This window comes from Petaurus breviceps, unplaced genomic scaffold, assembly GCF_028583685.1.
Source record: "Petaurus breviceps papuanus isolate PSGF00001 unplaced genomic scaffold, PetGlider_PUasm1.0 189, whole genome shotgun sequence".
NCBI classification, from domain to species: Eukaryota; Metazoa; Chordata; class Mammalia; order Diprotodontia; family Petauridae; genus Petaurus; species Petaurus breviceps.
Window position 1 is genome coordinate 36,556,164 of NW_027185809.1, and position 21,033 is coordinate 36,577,196.

Consider the following 21,033-nt stretch of genomic DNA (forward strand, 5'->3'; position numbering starts at 1 on the left):
AGCTCCCAGAGCACTGTGCTGGCGGATTCCTGCCAGCCTGCCGGGCTGTCCTCAGTGGGAGGTTAGCTTCTCTGTGTCATTTTGTGGGTTCTGTAGCTCCAAAGTTTGTTCAGAGACTCCTTTTACATGAATTGGGGGAGGTGGAAGACAGAGCCCTGAGGAAGTCTGGTTTGTACTCTGCCATCTTGACTCCGCCCCCAGACATCATTTTAAATAACACCTGGAATGCACTAAAACACATCAACACAAAAGGAAAAAGTCAACAAAATTTTTGTAACTATATCACACCCTTACAGGGATGCCAGCAAATATTTCCTTTTTATAAATGAAAAAATGCAGGCACAAAGATGAAGTGAATTGATTGAGGTTATAGTGAGTTGCATTGGTGGGTGTAAAAAATTAAAGCCCAGTGCCTCACGTATTTCCCAAGCTATCTCCTAACAGAGAGGAATCCAGTCACTGCAGGATATCAAGTGATATTCCCGCCCATGTGAGAGTGTCACAAAGAGAACTCAATGTACTAGCAACAAGGCAGGGAGGTGTTGCAAGGAAGCAGCCAGAGGGCTATAGCAGCATGAACACAGAAAATAGCAATATAGAAAAAAAAAATTCCCAGACATACAAACTCTTCAAAACAGATAGTGATCTTTAATTTAAAACAGAGTCAGTTTATTCATGGGGAAAACAGTGACAGAAAACCCCTGGGATTTGGAATTTCACTCTAACAATTAAAACTGCATTTAAAAGGCAGATAGAAAAGAGTTTGGAGACCTAAAGAAAATGTGTTTTTAAGAAACCTGCTGTTTCCTTTACTTAGATAAATATATTTCCCTCTTGGGCAAGAAAGATAGCTACTGATTAATTTCTTTTTTTTGGAGGATAAGATTTGCAGCTTCATGTTTTGTGTGTGCACTCTTTTGCAAAAACCAGAACAGGAGTGCAGAGATAGAAGGGGAAATCAAAGAGTAATCTAAAGAGGTAAGAAAATGGGATGAAGGATGGTACAGGGTCATATTTTTCTCAGTGGTTCCTGGATAGAGTGGGTGAATCTCTCTCCAACAATTAATGTTGATCTATGCCTGCAGCATCTAGAAGTCCCACAGACATGATAATTTATCTGTGCCATCATCATCAGAAATAATGGCAGAGGAGCAGCCATGAAGGGAAGACTGTTTTTGGAATATCTTCTATGTCCATGGACAACTGCGATAAGTTAGGTTGAGTTTAAGATTATGAGCTTGTAAGAAATATGTATCATGTGTCAAGTCTTATAAGATAAGAACAAGTGAGGTCTTCATAAAAGTGTTATAAACCAGTATTTTTTTCCCAAAAGGTTTTCACAGGCCTTGTGCAATCAGTGATGCACTGGTCTCTGTTTCTTGTTTTTTCTAGTCAAAGATTCACACAGTTCTTCCAGATGAAGCTCATGGCAATACAAATTATGACTGTTGATTATAGGACCTGCCTAAGTGGGTTGCCCAAATCTCAACTATTAGGGTTCATCCTGGGCCGCTTTGTTTCATGATTTTTATCATCAAGATGGCGAGAACTTTCACTTGTGGTCTCTTTTTCTTTTTCCTCCCAGTCTCGGCCAGTGGCCAACACTTGCCGCACAGTCATGTTAACTCGAGCTGTTTGCAGATAATTGGCACACACCTGCCAGTCCTCCACAGAACAGGGTTCTGCAACTGAACCTGCAGGTAAAGAATCTGGGAGTGGTACCTCCAGGCAACGTGGCAGGCTTGTCCCATCAAAATTTGGGAGGACTCTTGGGACAGCATGGTTCAACAGACGGCTGAATCCTGACATCACCATGATGTCTCCACTATGCATAAACATGGCTGTAGGGGCTTCATCTCTTTTGAGGCCACCCAGAAGAAAGATGGCAGACTGTCCGAAACTATAAAAAAGTACAGGAAAAGCAATAATGAATTCTGGCTACTGATGGCAAAGCTATTCCCAATTAGCTCTGCTATTGCAATTTACCTTAATTTGGATCACTCCCTAATTTAAATTCTACAATTTTCTACTCCACAAATTGTGCCAACATTCTGTCCTATTGGTTCAGTCTCTTATTAGGGTTGACCAAAACTTGGTATGCAGCATAAACTGGTCTATGCCAGCATCTCTGATAACCTCTGGGATGCACCTCAATAATAATTAATACATTGATAAACAGCTCAATTTTGAATTTTAAAATGATTGGATTATTACATTATTTGCTGGTATATTTTTATTGATGTTTAAGTATTTTAATAAATATAATTCACATATTTTTAGTATTTTCATCTTTTTTGTTCATTTTAGGCATAATTAGTAAGGCTTATTATATTTTAAGTTCTGTTTCAGCACCAATACATAATGAAAAATCTGGATAAATCTCTGTTGTCTGAGGACTGGCCTATTTAAGTTCAGAAAGGCTGGCTACTGGGTGATGACCATCTTCATAGAGAGGGTACAGTCTCTACCAGTTGAAATAACAACCACACCAAAAAAATCACATATTCTTGACTTACTACAGTAAGTAAAAAATAACCACTTTACACAAATTGAAACCTAATTTGGCCTGTTACTTTTCAATCAGCTTACACTAAGAGGCTGGAAAACTCTGTTTTATGCCACGCTACTGCCATAGAGCCCTGGCACTATATGTCAGTCACAAGAGTTAGTCCTAATGCAGCTTAAAGAGAGCTTACTAACTGTACAGTGGTCACCTTTCCAACAAAGTCTCATTTCACTTATGCCTGGAACTCCAGAGGTCTTGAGAGGAAAGATCATTATGGAGCTAAACATTAAACACCATTTAATAACCTTGATGCTTAGCTTAAACAAACTTTAGCCAGAAAGGATAATCACAAACCTCGTTCTTCAAATTGATTACCTAAAGGACAGGAGAGGCTTGGTGTGATCTAATTCTGATCTGTCGACATGGATCCCCAGTGTGGAATCTAATCGATAGTAATTGAGTATTCCAGCCTCAGCCTGGAAGTCCTGAAATCCACATGCAGCAGCCACTTGTTTTGAGAGGTAAGCCAGGTCTGGGGGGAAAGGCGTGTAGTGATCAGCTGAATATGTCTTTGATAGAAATAGAAGGAAGGGGGAAAAAAAGACCAAAAAACTTAGGAAAAAAGAAAGTTGTTGCTTTTGATCAGTTACTAACTGTAAAACAATCTATACCAGTATCAATATTCTTGCATGTGATTAATGTGCTTGTACTCTGATGTGGCTGGCTCTTATGGGTATAAAGGCAGTTCAAACACCACAGTTTGTTAGTTTTTGGTTTCTCAGTCTATGAAAAAAGCTGTGTAATTGCAATAACGTTATTTGGCTGGACAGCATGATTAGAAGCAATAGCTCAAAGTCTACCTCTCAACTTGACTACTGAATTATTATTATGGGGTAGATAACTTTAAGTATTTTCTTCCCCTAAACTGGCTCTGAATTGATACCACTAGGCAAGCTACTACTTCTAGCACCAATGATCCCTCATTTCCTTTTTCCTTAAAAATTTAAATCCTGATCATGCCCTCTTTCATCATAAGATCTTTGTGACTTGACAATTTGGGAATCTGACAACATTGCAGTTTTAATGAAAACTTCATAATAGTTTACTCTGCAGAGATAAGGCTTAGCACCTCCTGAGAAATTGCTACCTTGGTTCAGGTCCTCCTTCCCTTTCATTCCTCTTTCTTATCCAACTCCAAATGATTATGAAGCCCATTTTTAGTTCAGATGTTTACTAGTCCCTAAGTGTCTGTTACCAAGCTGTTGGTAGGTTAGGCAGAGTAACAGCTTTGGCCTAAATATATTGATTTAGGCCAATAGCAAGCTGATGGCACATGGTTTTCGAAGCAGGTAAAATGACTTCAACATGCTTTTGTATCTTTTCTTTTAACCTTGCTAGTGGCTCAAGAAGATACTTTTCTAAAATGTTCTACCATTTGTCTAACTTGGTTTAATAATGACTGTCATTTACATAGCACTGTAAGGCATTCTCATTTGATCCTTACCATCATCTGAGACAGAAAATACAAGTATTATTACCCTTTTAATTATTACTTTATTATTTTTCTTTTTAACAGAAGAATAAGCTGAGGTTTGGGTAAGTGAGATGATTAGTCCAAGGTTACCTTGTAAGTAGCAGAGATATGACTTGAATCCAGCACTTGATTCCACACCTAGCATTCTTTCCATTAAACCAGACTCTGACCTTTTACCCAGCAGAGTTAATGAATGGGAGTGAAGTTCTTTTCTTAAGTCTCTGATCTGCATATGTTCCAGAACAGGGAGACATTTCAGCCATGCCTTTATCTCTTTACTCCCAATAGTAATGAAGAAAGATTCTTGCCTAAGGAAAATCAGCTTTTTCTCTTCAATCCTTTTAAAAAGTTCTTGGATTAGGTGAGGCCACAAGGGGATTTAGAAGGTATCTACCCCTCACTAAGCTCCTCAATAGCACAGATTTTGCTATTTACTCAGCTAGTGTAACTCTTATCAACTTGGTCCCTTTCCTCATGGAGCCTGAACTTCTACTTCTGTGCTGGCTTATCCTTTTCATTCCTCTCTGCCCACTCCTTTAAAGTCTCTTGGCAATTCCTCTTATTTCCTAATGAATACAAATTTCCAGAACACTGAGGAAGAGATTAGTGTGACTTTCAGCTAAAAAGAAATTACCAGATTCCTCTTGCAAACATGAAATATGTGATATCTTTTAAGTAGTTAAAATCCTTGGGAACAAGGGCTGCATGATATCTTCTAAATGGCACCTAGCAAACTACACAGCATTTGATAAATGTGGAAAAGGAATCTGGATTAACTAAAAGAATCCAAGACTAAGGAGCTTCACAGAAACGCCGGCTGGTGGAGAAAGAGGAGAGGCCACAGCTATACTCTACAACCTTCTTCCTTTGGTCTATTCTTAGAATACCTCCTATTTGGCAGCAAACACTGAGTGGTACTGTGCTAGTAGATATATAGGACATAGTTTTCTCAAACATAAGCCTACATATGGGAAGAAACCAGCGTCTGGAAAAAATTTTTGTTTGCTAATCTGGAACTTTACCAGCAGTGGTACAACTTTTCATATCACCTTGTCCATACTAAGTGAAACTGGCATAAGGGATATTTTGAATGCTACTTGTTCTGGTAATCAAATAGAAGAAAACTATAGAAAAGGAATTCCTTATGGATGGGGTAAGGGTTGATCAGTAAGTCAACAAGTATTTATTGAGCACATATCCTATATGCTAGGAATTAAAAGAAAAAGTTAAAAAAATCCCTGTTCTCAAAAAGATTACATTCTAAGGGGAACACAATATGTACACAAATAAGTACGTATAAGACAAGACAGAAGGTAACCATAGAGGGGAAGACACTAATAGTTAGGGGGACCAGAAAAGGCCTCCTACAGAAGGTGGTAGTAGAGCTTAATCTTCTTTTAAATTTTTAGTTAATTTATTTATTTTTACTTTTCAACAATTCACATCCAAAAGTTTTAAATTTTTTCTCCCCAGGATGGCTTGCAATCTGATATAGGCTCTACATACACATTTCTAATAAACATAATCACATTAGTCATGTTGCATAGAAGAATGATAACAAATGGGAGAAACTATGAGAAAGAAAAAACGAAACAAAAAAGAAAATAGTTTGCCTTGTTCTGCATTCACACTCCATAATTCTTTCTCTGGATGTGGATGGCATTTTTCATCATAAGTCCTTTGGAATTGTTTTAGGTCCTTGCATTGCTGAGAAGGGCTAAGTCTATCAAAATCAGTCATCACAGACTGTGGCTGTTACTGTGTACAATGTTCTCCTGGTTCTACTGGAGGGGATATGGAAAAATCTAGAAACTAATACATTGTTGATAAGAGTTGTGAACTAGTTCAACCTTCTGGAGAACCATTAGGAACTATGCCCAAAGGATTATAAAGCTGTGCATATCTTTTGACCTAGCAATACCACTACTAGGTCTATATTCCAAAGAGATCAAAGAAAAGGGAAAAGGACCTATACATAAAAAAATATTTATAGCAACTCTTTCTGAGATGGCAAAAAGAAAAGGAAATTGAGGGGATTCCCATTAATTGGGAAATGTATGAACAAGTTGTATATGATCATGATTGAATACTACTAGGCTAAACAGGATGACTTCAGAAAAACCTGAGAAAATTTATAGGAACTTAAGTGAAGTTTGCATAAACAGAAGACTACTATGCACCATAACAGCAATATTGCAAGGATGATCAATTATGAAAGACTTAGCTACTCCAATAAAGACAATGACCCAAGACAATTCCAAAGGACCTATAATGAAAATGTTATGTCCTGAGAGAGAACAGATATACTTTTTTTTACTTTTTGTTTTATTTTGTTTGTCTGTTCTTTTACAACATGGCTAATATGGAAATGTTTTGCATGAAAAAAAAAGGAAAAATAATTCTCTTTTGGACATGTTGAGTTTGAGCTGCCTAAAGGACATGCAGTTTGAAATGTCCAATCAGCAGATGTTGATGCAGGTCTATAGCTCAAGAGAGAGACTAGGGCTGAACATACAGATCTGGGAATGACGTGCGTAATGAGTCTAGGGGAGTTGAGAAGATCACCAAGTGAGAAAGCACAGAGAGAAAAGGGAAGAGGACAGAACCTTACCTTGGGAGATGCCCACAGTTAGTATATGTAATATGGATGAGGAGCCACTAAAAGAGGACTGAAGAGTAGACGAGCAGAAGGGGAAGCAAGAGAAAGCAGTATCACCAAAAGCAAGAAGAAAGAGTATCTAGGAGAAGAAGGTGGTCAACTATATCAAATAAGGCAATGAGGATGAGAAGGATTAAGACTGAGAATAGGCTACATTAGCTTTAGCAATTAAGATATAATTGTTAAGGGTAAAGATTACAGTTTCAGGTGAATGATGAAACTGGAATCCACAATGCAGAGGGCTGAAAAAGAGTGAGAGGAGGAGAAGCAATTGGTGTAAGGGCATTTGAGTAGTACAGTCGATAGACTAAGTCCTGAGTTCAAATCTAGCCTTATACTACTTGTATGATCCTGGGCAAGTGACTTGACCTTTGTCTGTCCAGTTTCTTCATTTGTAAAATGGGGATAATAATAGCACCTACCTCCTAGGCGCTTAATTAATGTTTATTGATTGATTGTTGAGGAAAAATTAACAGAATGTTTATAAAGCTATAAATATATATAAAGATACATAAACATATATACACAAAATAAATAAATAAAAATAAATATACTATAGAAATACCAGTTATTATTAGTGTAGATACTAAACTTTCTTATGCTTAGCTGAAAAGGGGAGAAGTATAAGATGATAGTGAGAAAAGAAGAAACTATTAATCAATATTTATTAAGCGTCTACTATGTGTCAGGAACTGCACTGAGGATATTAAAAAAAAAATCCAAAACACATTGCTTGCCTCAAGGAACTTACAATCCAATGGGGAGAAAACAAGCAAACAAATATATGCAAAACAAGTTCTATTCAGGATAAATAGGAAACAATAAAGAGAAGGCACTAGAATTAAGAGGGGTTGGGGAAGGCTTCCTGTAAAAGACAGGATTTTAGCTGGAACTTAAAGGAAGCCAGGTAGTTGGAATTGAGGAGGGAGATTATTCCAGGCATGGGGAAGCCAGAGAAAATTCCCAAAGCTTAAAGATGGAGTATCTTGTTCATGAAATTGCCAAGAGGAAAGTGTCCCTGTGTCAAAGAATAAGGTGGAGTAAAGTATAAAAAGACTGTAAAGGTAGAAGGGTGTGAAGGACTTTGAATGCCAAACAAAAGCATTTTTTACTTGCTCCTGGATGCAATAGGGAGCCAATGGAGTTTACTGAGTAGACAGGTGACATAGTTGGATTTGCACTTTAAGAAAATTATTTTGGTAGTTGAATGGAGGATGGTAGAGTGGGGAGAGACTTGAGGCAAGCAGATCCACCTGCAGGTTCTTGCAACAGTTCAAGTGTGAAGTGATGAGGGCATGTACCAGGGTGGTGGCAGTGTCAGAAGAAGAGCTTATGAATGTGTTTTGTTTTGTTTTTAAAGATGGGGAGAACTGGACAAATTTGTTGGCAATACATAGGGAGAGACTGAAAATTAGAAAGATGGAAACGATAGTGGAAGCAATCTGCTAAAGAAGATGAGAAGGGATAATAACATCTAGGCTATGTGGAGAAGCAGAAAGAGACTACTTCTTCAGAGACTAGTGTGAAGGAAACAGTAGAGGATGATGTCAAAGGAATTTGATATGAGAAGGGCAAAAGTCAAATATTCTCAGTTTTTTGGTGACAACTTAGGATGAAATACTAAATTGAGAGGTTGGGTTATAGTGGTGTGGATGGGAGGCTTGAAGAGAAAAGGAAAGATTTATAACAGCTAATATGGTCAGTAGAATAGAAAATTACTTAGGGAGAAACAGAAAAAAATGCCTTGCCCAACTGAGGTTAAATAACATGAATTTATAAGTGGTCTCAGTTATAATGGTTTTATGACTTCTTTCAGGTCTATTCAACAGCAAGAGTAGAATCAGAAGAGGAAAATGGTTGAAGTTTGGCAAGGTGTGACTGATGAAAGGAAAAGGTAATAAACAATTTGAGAGCAGACGATAGTGTTCATGGAGGAGTCAAAATTAGCCAAAGCAGAAGTAAATTTAGGCCTGGAAAAGTAATAGGGAAAGGATGAACTGAAAGTTATGGTGAGGAAGAATAGATTTAGGAGGAATAAGGCATAGGGAGAGATGGAAAGATTATGACTGGATAAAAGAATTTCAGAGTTCTTAACGTGAAGTGAAACACTTCACATCCCTCACAGATGATCTTATCTCCTATTTCACTAAGAGTAAGTCTGTCTTCAGTGACCTTTTTCTTGTTTCCTCCGCTTTTTTCCATTTCTGATCATTCCTTTTCGTGGTTTCTCTTCCTTTTCCAAACTCTTAAGTAAAGGTGTCTCCAAAGGCTCTGTCCTTATTACTCTTCTCTTTCCATATTCTTATCCCTTGCAATCTTATTTACTTGTGTGGGTCCAACTATCATTTCTATCAGGATGACCCCAAACCTACACAGACAGCTCAGATTTCTCCTTTCTGTCATATTTCCAATTACATGCTGGACCTTCTTTTTGGATATTCTACTGGTACTTCAAACTCAACATATTTAAAACTAAATTCATAATTTCCCATCTAAACCTACCCTGACTCCCAAATTTCCTACTTCTGTTGGTGATACCATCATTTCTCTGAACACTTAAGCTTGATATCTCAGTTGCCTTTGACTGTCCCCTCTCCCTTGATTTCACACATCAGTTGCCAAGTCCTATCAATTCTAAATCCATAACATCTGTTACATGTATTTTCTCCTCTTCAAACACACTGACATTATCTTCACTCAAATTCTTATCACCTCTCAATAGTACCATTGCAGTAGATTCATCATTGGTTTCTCTTTTAGTCTCTTTTTCTCCAACCCATCCTGAATTTAGTTGCCAAAAGGTCCAAAGATCTGACTATATCAGTCCCCTGCTCAACAATTTTCAGTGATTCCCCCCTACAAAATCAAGTACAAACTTCTTAGCATGGCATTTAAGGACCTCAACAATCCAATTCCAACTCAACTTTTTAGCTATATTAAATTTTAATCCTTTCCATGTACCCTACATTCTTGTTGAACTGGACTACCAGCTATTTCCCACTCTTAATCTTGTCCTCTCCTCCATGCACAAATTTATGCAGCTATCCCCCCATGCAAGAAATGCATTTTATCCAGATCTGTTTGTTGAGAGTCCTCTTCTTCCAAGACCATGCTCAAATGCCTTCATGAAGTTTTCTCTGGTCTTCACAGCTGAAAATGGTCTTTCCTACTTAAAATTTCTTACATGTCTAGGACATTTTTAATCCTTATCACATTCTACCTCATAGCATAATTATCTGTGTACATGGTTTATTTTTCCTATTAGATTATAAACTCCCTGAGGACAAGAAGTGGTTTTTAAAAACTGCATTGCATATAGTAAGCACTTAATAATTATTTGATAAAACACTGCCCTTGAAAAAGTAGAGAAGTAAAATTCATGATATAGACTTATGACAGAGAAAGCTCTGAAAACTTCTGAAAAATACAAGATATAAGCAAAGGATAACTACTTTCTCCTGATATATTATTCACTTTTCCTCAAAGAACTTTAAGAGAGATATTAAGAGAAAATAAATGAAAGATTAACCATAAAATCTGGTAATTCAGGTCTAGTAAGGAGATTCAATCACTTAAGCCTGAGAAGCATGAAACTAGAAAAGTTCAGAATTGGAAAAAAAACATTTAATACCTTATTGTCCCAGTTGTAATGGTAGCCCAGGGTCACCCAACGTAGTTTTTCTAGCAAACTTCGAGGTCTCTTTTTGCTCACATCTTTATTTCTAAAAAGATTGGTGACAAAAAAATTAATTCAACTATTAAATTCAAGTTGCAACAATAGTAATGTTGGGTAGTTCCTTTGAGCTCAGTGCCCATAGATACTGTTTAGTGGTGAGTACTGTTACCCATAGTAGCAGAGGGGGAAGCAAGCAGAGATAAAACTATATGACTAATATGACAATGACAGCCAGTGGAATAGCTGAAACTGGCTCTTGCCATTTCTGATGACGTTTTTGTTTTAAATTCCTTTGTTAAAAGATTCAACCTTAAAGAAGAAAGGGTAACTCTCTAACACACACCTCAATAAGCCTAAACCAAGACTGAGTATAGTTAATTATCCAAATGGAACTAAAAGCACTAAGGGTAAATGAAAACTTGGTTAATACTGTATTTCCATTTCAGCTTTGCTAAAAGGAAGTTATGAATTAATCATAGCTATCACAAACAAATAACTTTCTCAAACTAGAGTTAGTGATTAAAAAAAAAATGGCTCACCATGTCTTATTTTTGCCCTAATGTAGCTTGGATAATTGAGACTTAGATAATAATTAAAGCTTTACACTAATTGATTTGGTTTCTGACATCCTGTCTTTCAAACCACAGGAGGTTTCTGTAAAACAGAAAGGTACTTTTTTCTACAATTGTATCTTGTCTGGCCAAATCTAAGTATACAGCTATACCATCATTAGGGGAAGGAGGCTTGTCTGGTATGGCAAATCTCTAAATACATAAATCATTCAACACACATTTATTAAGTGCCTGCCATGTGTCGAGTATGTAAGGATCTATGAATCAAGGTAAGCTGGTTGTGCTCAAACAGGAGATAGACAGATTAAATACTGACATTTTGGGTATCAATGAACTTAAATGGATGGGAATAGGTGAATTTAATTCAGTTGATCACTGATCTGTGGGCAAGAATCCCTTAGAAGAAATGGAGTAGTTCTGATAGTCAATAAAAGGATGACAAAAGCAGTACTGTCATCTCAAAGATGACAGAATGATATCTTTTCAAATCCAAGGCAAACTATTCAATATCACAGTAATCCAAGACTATGCTCCAACCACTGATGCTAAAGAAGCCAAAGTTGATCAGTTTTACAAAGACACAACATCTTCTAGAAATGACACACATACAGATGTCACACTGATCATAGGGGATTGGAATGCTAAAGCAGGAAATCAAAAGATGATTAGAATAACAGGCAATCTTGGCCTTGGGGTACAAAATGAAGAAGGGCAGAGACTGAAAGAGTTTTGTTAAGATAATTCACTGCTCATTTTCAACAAACCAAAATTCAACTCTCCACACAGACATCACCAGATGGTTAATACTGAAATCAGGTGGAGAAGATCTATACTAACTGTTAAGAGTTGACTGTGGCTCTGATCATTAGTTTCTTATTGCAAAATTCACACTTAAATTGGAGTGGGGAAAACATCACATCATAAAGGTATAATCTAAATAACATTCCCTATGAATATGAAGTGGAAGTAATGAATAGATTTAAAAGATTAGATCTGGCAGATAGAGTGCCTGAAGAACTATGGAAAGAAGTTCACAATATCATACATAAGGGAGTGACAAAAAACATTCCCAAGAAAAAGAAGAGCAAGAAAGCAAAATGGCTATCTGATGAGGCTTTACAAATAGCTAAGGAAAGAAGTGAAAGGTAAAGAAGAAAGGGGAAAAATATACCTAACTGAATGTAGAATTCTAGAGAATAGCAAAGAAATAATACAATGATAAATGAACTATATAATATATAATGACATAATAATAAAATGAACAATGCAAAGAAAGAGAACAGAATGAGAAAGACAAAAGATCTTTTCAAAAAAATCATTATCAAGGGAACATTTCATGCAAAAATAGGCATGATAAAAGACAAAAATGGGGAGGCAGCTAGGTGGTGCAGTGAATATAGCACTGGCCCTGGAGTCAGGAGGACCTGAGTTCAAATTCCGCCTCAGATACTTAACCCTTCCTAGCTGTGTGACCTTGGGAAAGTCACTTAACCCCGACTGTCCTGACTTCCTCTCCCCACCCCCCACAAAAAAAAGACAAAAATAGTAGGAACTTAACAGAATTAGAAGAGATTAACAAGAATTATCAAGAATATATAGAAGAAATATACAAGAAAGATCTAATATCCATAACCACAATGGTGTATTAACTTATCTAGACCCAGACATCCTGAAGAACAAAGTTAAGTGGACCTTAGTAAGCATTGCTAATAATAAGGCGAGTGGAGGTGTTGGAATTCCAGCTGAGTTATTTAAAATCCTAAAAAATGATGCTGTTAGAGTGCTGTATTCAATATGCCAGCAAATTTTGGAAAACTGGACTGGAAAAAATCAGTTCATGTCCCAATGCTAAAGAAAGGCAACTTCAAAGAATGTCCAAATTACTGAACAATTATGCTCATTTCACAGACCAGCAAGTTTATGCTTAAGATTCTGCAAGCTAGGCTTCAGCTGTATGTGAACCAAGAATTATCATAAAAGCAGGCTGATTTTTTAAGAGGCAGAGGGACTAGAGACCAAATTGCCAGCATTCGCTTGAGTTCTAAAAAAAAAATCTATCTCTGCTCCACTAAATACACTAAAGGCTCTGACTGTATAGATCACAACAAAATGTGGCAAGTCTTCAAAGAGATAGGAATACCAGGTCATCTTACTGTCTTCTGAGGAGCCTGTATGCAGGTCAAGAGGCAACAGTTAGAGCTGAACATGGAATAAATGATTGGTTTTAGGTTTATTTGTTTAACTTATATTCAGAGTACGTCATGTAAAATTCCAGGCTGGATGAATCAAAAGCCAGAATTAAGGCTGCTAGAAGAAATATCAACAATCTCAGGTATACAGGTGATACCACTGGCAGAAAATGAAGAATTAAGAAGCCTCTTGATGAAGGTAAAAGAGCTGAGTGTAAAAATTGGCTTGAAGCTTAATATCAGAAAAATTAAGATCATGTCAACTGGTCACATCACTCCCTGGCAAACAAAGGGAGAAGAAATGGAAGCAGTGGATTTTATATTCTTGGGCTCGAAAATCACTGCAGATGGTAACTGCAGGCATCAAATTAAAAGATGCTTATTCCTTGGAAGGAAAGCTATGGCAAATCTGGAGAGCATACTAACAAGCAGAAACATCACCTTACCAACAAAGATCTGTATAGTCAAAGTTATGGTTTGTAGCAATTTATGGCTGTGACATCTGGACTACAAGGACAGCTGAGCATAGCAGAATTGGTGCTTTCAAATTATGGTGCTAAAGAAGACTTCTAAGAGTCCCTTGGACAGCAAGAAGATCAAATCAGTCAACGGTTAAAGAAATTAATTCAGATTATTCACTGAAGGTCAAATACTGAAACTGATGTTTAAATACTCTGGCCACAATGAGAATCCAAATCTAAGCAGTTATAGTTGACAAATATAGTATAAAGTCAAGCAGAAGAATATAAAGCTGAAAATCTAAACGGGAGACATTTACGGAAAGAACAAAAGTACAATTACACAGTACTGACTATGAGCATTACAGTTTTGAGAAAGGAAAGACCAACTCCACTTCCAGCTAAAATAGAGATGTGAAAGGTCCTGGAAGAACCTAGTTCTTCTACACTATAGTGTAAGTCCTAAAAATGCAACAGAAAGAACAATGGCAAAGAAAACCAAAGAAAAATAACAATAAGGTCCTCCATTTAGTCCAGTACTTCACAAAGAGACAGATGTCTGTAGTGAGGTCTAAGACAAGAGAAGACAAATTAGGGGAAGAAGAAGCTAGTGTTTGGAATTAGGGTCTAAAACCAGATCTGAACCCTGGGCTGTCAAAGCAGGAGGTGATAGAGTTAGCCCCCACAGGTCAGTACATAGAGAGATAGGATCTGACATTATATATACTTCTAAAACCTTCCTAGAGACCTACACTGTAGTTACACCAGGATAAAGAGCTAGTGTATGACCCAAGCAGTCTACTCTGAAATTATAGCATGAGCCAGGGACAGTGAAGCTCTTAGCAAGGCCCAGCACTAAGGGCTTGCAAGAAGCCTGAAACAGTGCAATCTATGACACTAGATGTACACCTATCAGGATCACAGCAGGGGACTGTGTAAAGAGGAGACAGAAAGGCAGAGGTAAAAAACCTGTTCTCTACCAGGAGACAGCTTGAGTAGTCTGAGAAGACTTCATGATTGAAGACCTACTCACCTTAGGACAGATGGGATTTAGATAAATGACAGGGATGAGGGGAAAGAAAAGTAGAGGCAAAGAATATAAGTACACCCTGAGTGCTTACACTCAATCAAGTAACTACAACTTAATTAAATTTAAAAATTAATCAAAGAGGGGCAGCTAGGAGGCGCAGTGAATACAGCACTAGCCCTGGAGTCAGGAGGACCTGGGTTCAGATCCGGCCTCAGATCCTTAACAAACACACACACACACACACACACACACACACACACACACAGCTGACCTTGGGCAAGTCACTTAACTCCAGCTACCCTCCAAAAAGCAGGAAAAAAAAAAGAATTAATCAAAGAGATGCCCCTTATCTCATACAATAGATATTTCAGGATAGATACTTATGTGTATGCACTCATGCACACACATGCAAAAGTTGAAAGGTGTATGGTGAATACGACACATGCTAACAAATATAATTTTTATCAATATTAAAAGTCAACATCTGACATTCAAGAAAAAGATTTTCCAGTTCTGAGATACCAACTAACTGCAGCTGGTTGACCAGTATGGTTATGATATAAACAACTATAGAATAGTCTATATACTATAGAAAACAACTATCATTTAATAACTAAACTTTTTAAAATGTGGTGCAAATTGCAGTTTATTAAACTACTGCAGTTAAGTTAAATGAGGATTACTACAGGTTAAAAATGTATGAGAAGGTAAGAAAAAGATTTATTGGTGCCCTCTTCTGGAGAGCTAAAGAACATACTGTTTTAGAATACCTCTAATTCAGACCTCAGCTAGAGTAATGCAGTTTTTCAAAGATCTTTAAAGTTTGTGTTAAGTTGCAAAATAACATCAGACTCTATAAGGCAAACTGTAGTAATGAGGGTTTCTTTTTTTTACTAATGATGATTACAAATATGGCTCCAGTCAAAAATGTCCTACAGAATAGATCTCTTCTATTTCTCTTTCAAGACTTTGATTTATATTTCTAAGATAGAAAATTAGGCTATTTATAAGAGGATGGTGATTTTTATATATAACGAGTTACAATTTTTCAAAGAAGGGAAAAAATTATGAAAATAAATTATTTTGGAATTTAAGAACAGAATATACAAACATTTATAATCTGGATGACATTGAACTGGTAAAAATGTGTGGGTGCTAAAAAGGCCCTTTATTTTTTAAAATTTATTTTTATAGATACGTTTTGTTGCTAGAAAAGTTTCCCATTTCCCCATCCACTAAGCCATCCCTTGTAACAAAAACAGGGGGGTAAAAGGCAGTTCATCAAAACCAACCTATCAAATATATCTTTGAATGTATTTAAGACTCCACACTCAGTCTCCCATCTCTTCAATGAGAGAAGGGAAGGATATTTTTTTCAACTCTTCTATAGGGCCAAATTTGGTCCACACTAAGCTTTATTTTATTGTTCTTTTCACTTACACTGCTGTAGATATAAATGTTATTTTCCTAGATATCTTTATTTCACTTTGCATCCATTCCACAAGTTTTCCCACATTTCTTTTAAGTTCTTCAGAGTCATTGTTTCTTATGGTAGAATAATATTTCATTATAGTCATTTGCCTTCATCAGTATTCCTCTGTCACTGGGCTCCTACTTTGCTTCTAATTCTTTGCTGTCACAAAAAGTGCTGCTATGAATATTTTGGTGTATATGGGACCTTCCTTTCTGTCTTTGAGATCTCTGGTCAGAGTGTGGACATTGTATCACCAATACAATATTCACAGCATCAACAGTGACTATGAATATGCTGGCACAGTTCTGAATCACAAAACATAAGACTCTCCATATAGAAGACAGAAGCAAAACATTTATTCAGACACCAGAAAACTGAATCCACAAACCAGAAAACCGAATCCATCATAAGAAGAAAGAAATTAATACATTATAATGCAGTAGGGAGCCACACCATACTTCAGCCTTCCCACAACAGACACTCACAAGTCTAGCTGTCTGCTTGTCTGCATCTTCTCTCCCACCCCACTAGCTGCTCTAACTCCCAGTTTCCTGTGGGCTCTGCTCCACTCTTCAGTAAACAAGCTCCACGTGATTACATTCATCCTATTGGGGGCAGGGAAGATCTTCAAATTCCCATTACCATTACAGACATTTAAGACACTTTTTTAAAAGCATAATTGCAGACTTTCTAGAACAGTTGGACCAACTCGTAACTCCAGCAAGTGCGTAACACTGTATCTGGCTTCCTGAAGCCCTTCCAAAATTGCTTCTTTCCATCTTTTATCTTTGAATTTTCTGAATAAGGTAAAACCTCAGCACTGTTTCAATCTGTATTTCTCTCTCTGTCTCTGTGATTTGGAACAACTGTTGAAATGTTGTTAACAGTTTCTAGTAATTAGTTTAGTGTATTTTTTTTTTGGATGAGGAAGGCAAGGCAATTGGGGTTAAGTGACTTGCCCAAGGTACAGCTAGTAAGTGTGTCAAGTGTCTGAGGCTGGATTTGAACTCAGGTCCTTCTGACTCCAGGGCCGGTACTCTATTCACTGTGCCACCTAGCTGCCCCAAAAACTTTAAATGTTTTTTTTTCTAATACTTCTTTGGAGAACTATTTATTTTTATCTTTTGTTCATTCATTCATTGTGGTGTGGTTCCTGGTATTATATATATTTTTTAGTTAATTCCCTATATATCTTAGACATCAGGCCAATATCTGGGATATATGAAGAAAAGCCCTTTGCTTTCAAAAACACTAAAGAATCAAAATTTAAAAAGTCATCACAACAAACAACATCAGGAAGAGGTTTAATAGGAAATTGCTTTTTTGGAGAAAATTTTTCCCTCTGTGTAGAGAAATGAGTAGTTCACTGTAAGTTTTTTAGACACATGTGGCACAAGAATTTGCTTTTTACTTCAGGTCATCTCCTGAACTTCATTTTAAATTTCTGTTTCCACATTCTCTGGAATTAAAAATAGCAACTGTTTGAATCATTGCTCCCTTGGTTGTGAAAGTAAAAGGGAAACATTAGTTCCTGGAAATTCCTAGGAGTTACTGCTGACTGGCTAATACTCCATAGTCTTCCAGAGAGTACAAGGAAAGTGCCAGGGTCCTAAAGGTCTCTGGGGAGCTCACATGAGCACTGAGACTCCTAGGGAACTATATTAAGTACCTTCAACTTTGAAGCTATTGTATTTTCATGTTTCAGGTTGTTTTCAATAAGAGTCAGGACATAAGCCCTGAGGGGAATGTAGGCTAGGGAAGGTAAGTAACAGAACAGTTTTTTCCAGAAACAAAAGCTTTCAACATCTGAGAGCCTCTCCAATCTTGAGAGGCTGGATGATCTGAAGAGAGGTTGGATGACTACTTTGAAGAAATACTATAGATGAGATTCATATTTTAGAGAGTAATTAGAGTAGCTGATGTCTGAGGTCCCCTTCTGAATCTAAGAATCTATCATTCTAGTCTCTAGAATCTATGAGTCTAGTATCAGAAGAAGTACTAGAAGATCTCTATCAATGGGGAGTCTTTGTATCTATAATCTTCTTCCTTTTTTTCTATCCCTTCCTTATCTCTACTCACATGGCCTTCATCACTTATGACTAGGGGTGTTGCAAAACTGAACTACCAGTTTCTAATATCATTCTCTGTAACCCACAGAGATCCCAAAATAATTTTCTGAAAAGTCTAACCATAAAACTTTGCTTTTTTAAAAAACAGAGAAGGGGCAGCTAGGTGGCACAGTGAGTAAAGCGCCGGCCCTGGAGTCAGGAGGACCCGAGTTCGGTTCTGGCCTCAGACACTTAACACACACACAAAAAAACACTAGCTGTGTAACCTTGGGCAAGTTACTTAACCCCAATTGCCCTCCAAAAAGGCCAAAAAAGGGGCGGCCAGGTGGCTCGGCGAGTAAGAGCACCGGCTCCAGTGTCAGGATGACCTGGATCAAATCTGGGCTCAGATACTCAGCACCACACCCAGAAATAACTGGTCGTGTAACCTTGGGGAAGTTACTTAACCCTGATTGCTTTCAAAAAAAAAAAGGAGAAAAAAATATTTTTTTTTTTAAGAGAAAAAAGCAAGAGTTAGAAAACCATTGCTATATATGGTGAATGAAATGTATTGTTAAAAACATCACAGGAGAGAGGAAACACAGGATCTACCACTGTTTGTTCTGCACCTATTTTAAGAGTAAAAGGCTCATTTTGTCAGTTGTGTTCACCAAAAGCTGGCAAATTTGGGAATTATTATGATATATGTAAAATGACTTAGCTTGTGCAAGTCCCTAGATCTATTTCTTTGGGGGGGTGGGGGGAAGGAAAAATTCTACTCTTTGGTGGCTCTTTCTTGCCTCCAGAATAAAATACAAATTCCTTACCTTTAGATTTAAAGCTCTTCATAATCTGGCTCCAATCTAACATATCCAGGCTTATTTCACATTAGTTCACCACCTGCTGTTGTTCAAACCTGGCATCTCAATTCTTGTGTCTGTGACTGACCAGAGGCTATGCCCAGTGTTTGCTATGGATTCCTTTTTCACCTTCACCTCTTGAATTCCCATCTTCCTCCAAGGTTCTTGGGTTCTCTCCTAGGGAAACCACTCCTGACAGTCACCACTCCTCACTCCCAGTAGTTAAGTGTTCTATCCCTCCTCAGATGATTACATATATATTTATCTGTCTCTGTTACATCCATTCAGTAGACTATAAGGTCCTACTGTTTGTTGTTTTCTCTTTGTATTGTCAATGTCTAGCAAAATGCCTTGCATATTCTTGTCGGAATGGATTAAAAATGCACTGGAAATACACTAGCATCTAAGCTTTAAATCTCTATCCAAATATCCAAAAGAAAATGGTTTCAAATCAATAAGGACCCTAAGAATGGGTACCAAGGTGATCCAGAAAAACTGTATTCTCTGTGCAACACCTGACTTCCTCCTCTAGGTACTAATCTTGAGGATGATGCATGTATGAGCCAGACAGCTTCCTCTTCCCTGGTGAATGTGCCCAGAGTCCTTTGATCACTTCCTAACATGGCTAACTGCTTCATAAAAGTGTTTGGGGGCTGTTACCCCCACCTTTGTCTAAAAGGGACACTGTGAAGTCAGATAAAAAGCAAATTACCTTACTTATTTTGGACATAGGAAAGGAAGAAAGCCATTTATTCTAGCAGTCTTTCTATCCCATTTCAGTTATCATAAAAGAACTTTGAATCTTCTCTTCTTTCTGCCTTTTTTTTTTAAAGCAACCGGGGTTAAGTAACTTGCTCAAGGTTACACGGCCAGTTATCTCTGGGTGTGGTGCTAAGTATCTGAGCCCAGATTTGATCCCCAGGTCATCCCGACACTGGAGCTGGTACTCTTACTCGCTGAGCCACCTGGCTGCCCCTGAATCTTGTCTTCTATAACTGCATTCTTTGTCATCTCTAGCCTGTCAATTTAAAGAGTATCAAAGTCAGCACCCTGCTTAACTCCCCAGAAAAAAATAAAAAAAGATCTATGGATATTCACAAGCTAAGTGATTTTATATACATTATAATAAGTTCCAAATTTGCCAGGTTTTGGTAAACACAACTGATAAAATGAGCCCTTTATTCTCAAAACAGGCGCAGAATAAAGAGTGGCAGAACGTATATTTCTGCTCTCTTGTCATGTTTCTGAAAATACATTTCCATTTACTATATACAGCAATGGTATTTTAACTCTTTTGTTTTTTTTCCATCCTTCTTAAAAATTCAATTTCATTTTATTTTTGGTTCTGAATTCTCTTTTCCTTCCTCTCCCCCACCTACTGAGAACGCAAGAACAAAACCCACCCTTATGTCTTCTGTAAGAAGCTGTCTTTCTGTCTGCCTTCTGTCAAGATGGCTCGGTGATAGGTTTCATCTAAACCTAGCTCTAGCTTCCTGCCTTGAAACAATTCATATCCTCAGTAGAGGAAATAAAACTGGTCAAAAGCTGCCTGAGCAATAGGGCAAAGAGGCATCAAAATCTGATATACTGTTCCAAACCCTAGTTAGCTTGCTGCCTCAGTATACTGAAGGGGTGAGTAGACTGCTCTAAGAGTTATACCTGGACAAAAAAGCTGCTCTTATATGATTCTTATTCTCCCCAAAATGAAATCTAAAACAAAGGCCCCTGTCCACATGCATTTTGAGGAAATAAAAAAAATACTGGAGTACTTGCTTAGAATCAGGAAGGGTCAGATGAGAAATTAAAAAGAACAATCAAGGGGTGGCTAGATGGCACAGGGAACAGAGCACTGGCCCTGGAGTCAGGAGGACCTGAGTTCAAATCCTCAGACACTTAACACTTACTAGCTGTGTGACCTTGGGCAAATCACTTAACCCCAATTGCCCTACCTTCCCCCCTTCAAAAAAAAAAAAGATCAATCCCCTTTGCTGCAGTGTTATTTGTGGCAGTCCTTCAAAAGTCTGAAA

At 37.5% G+C, this 21,033-nt stretch overlaps 1 protein-coding gene across 2 annotated transcripts in view; it reads right to left on the bottom strand.

The window, feature by feature from the left end:
• Positions 1-623: 623 nt before the first annotated feature.
• Positions 624-21,033, bottom strand: part of ALKBH1 (alkB homolog 1, histone H2A dioxygenase) — a 37,259-nt gene continuing 16,849 nt past the window's right edge. For both annotated transcript variants that reach the window (XM_069092328.1, XM_069092327.1), the window contains exons 4-6: positions 10,331-10,421; positions 2,882-3,075; positions 624-1,900 (exon numbers count right to left, since the gene is read on the bottom strand). In XM_069092328.1, the coding sequence (XP_068948429.1) occupies positions 1,486-1,900; positions 2,882-3,075; positions 10,331-10,421 (700 nt within the window). In that variant the 3' untranslated portion in view covers positions 624-1,485. The remainder of the gene's footprint in view (positions 1,901-2,881; positions 3,076-10,330; positions 10,422-21,033) is intronic.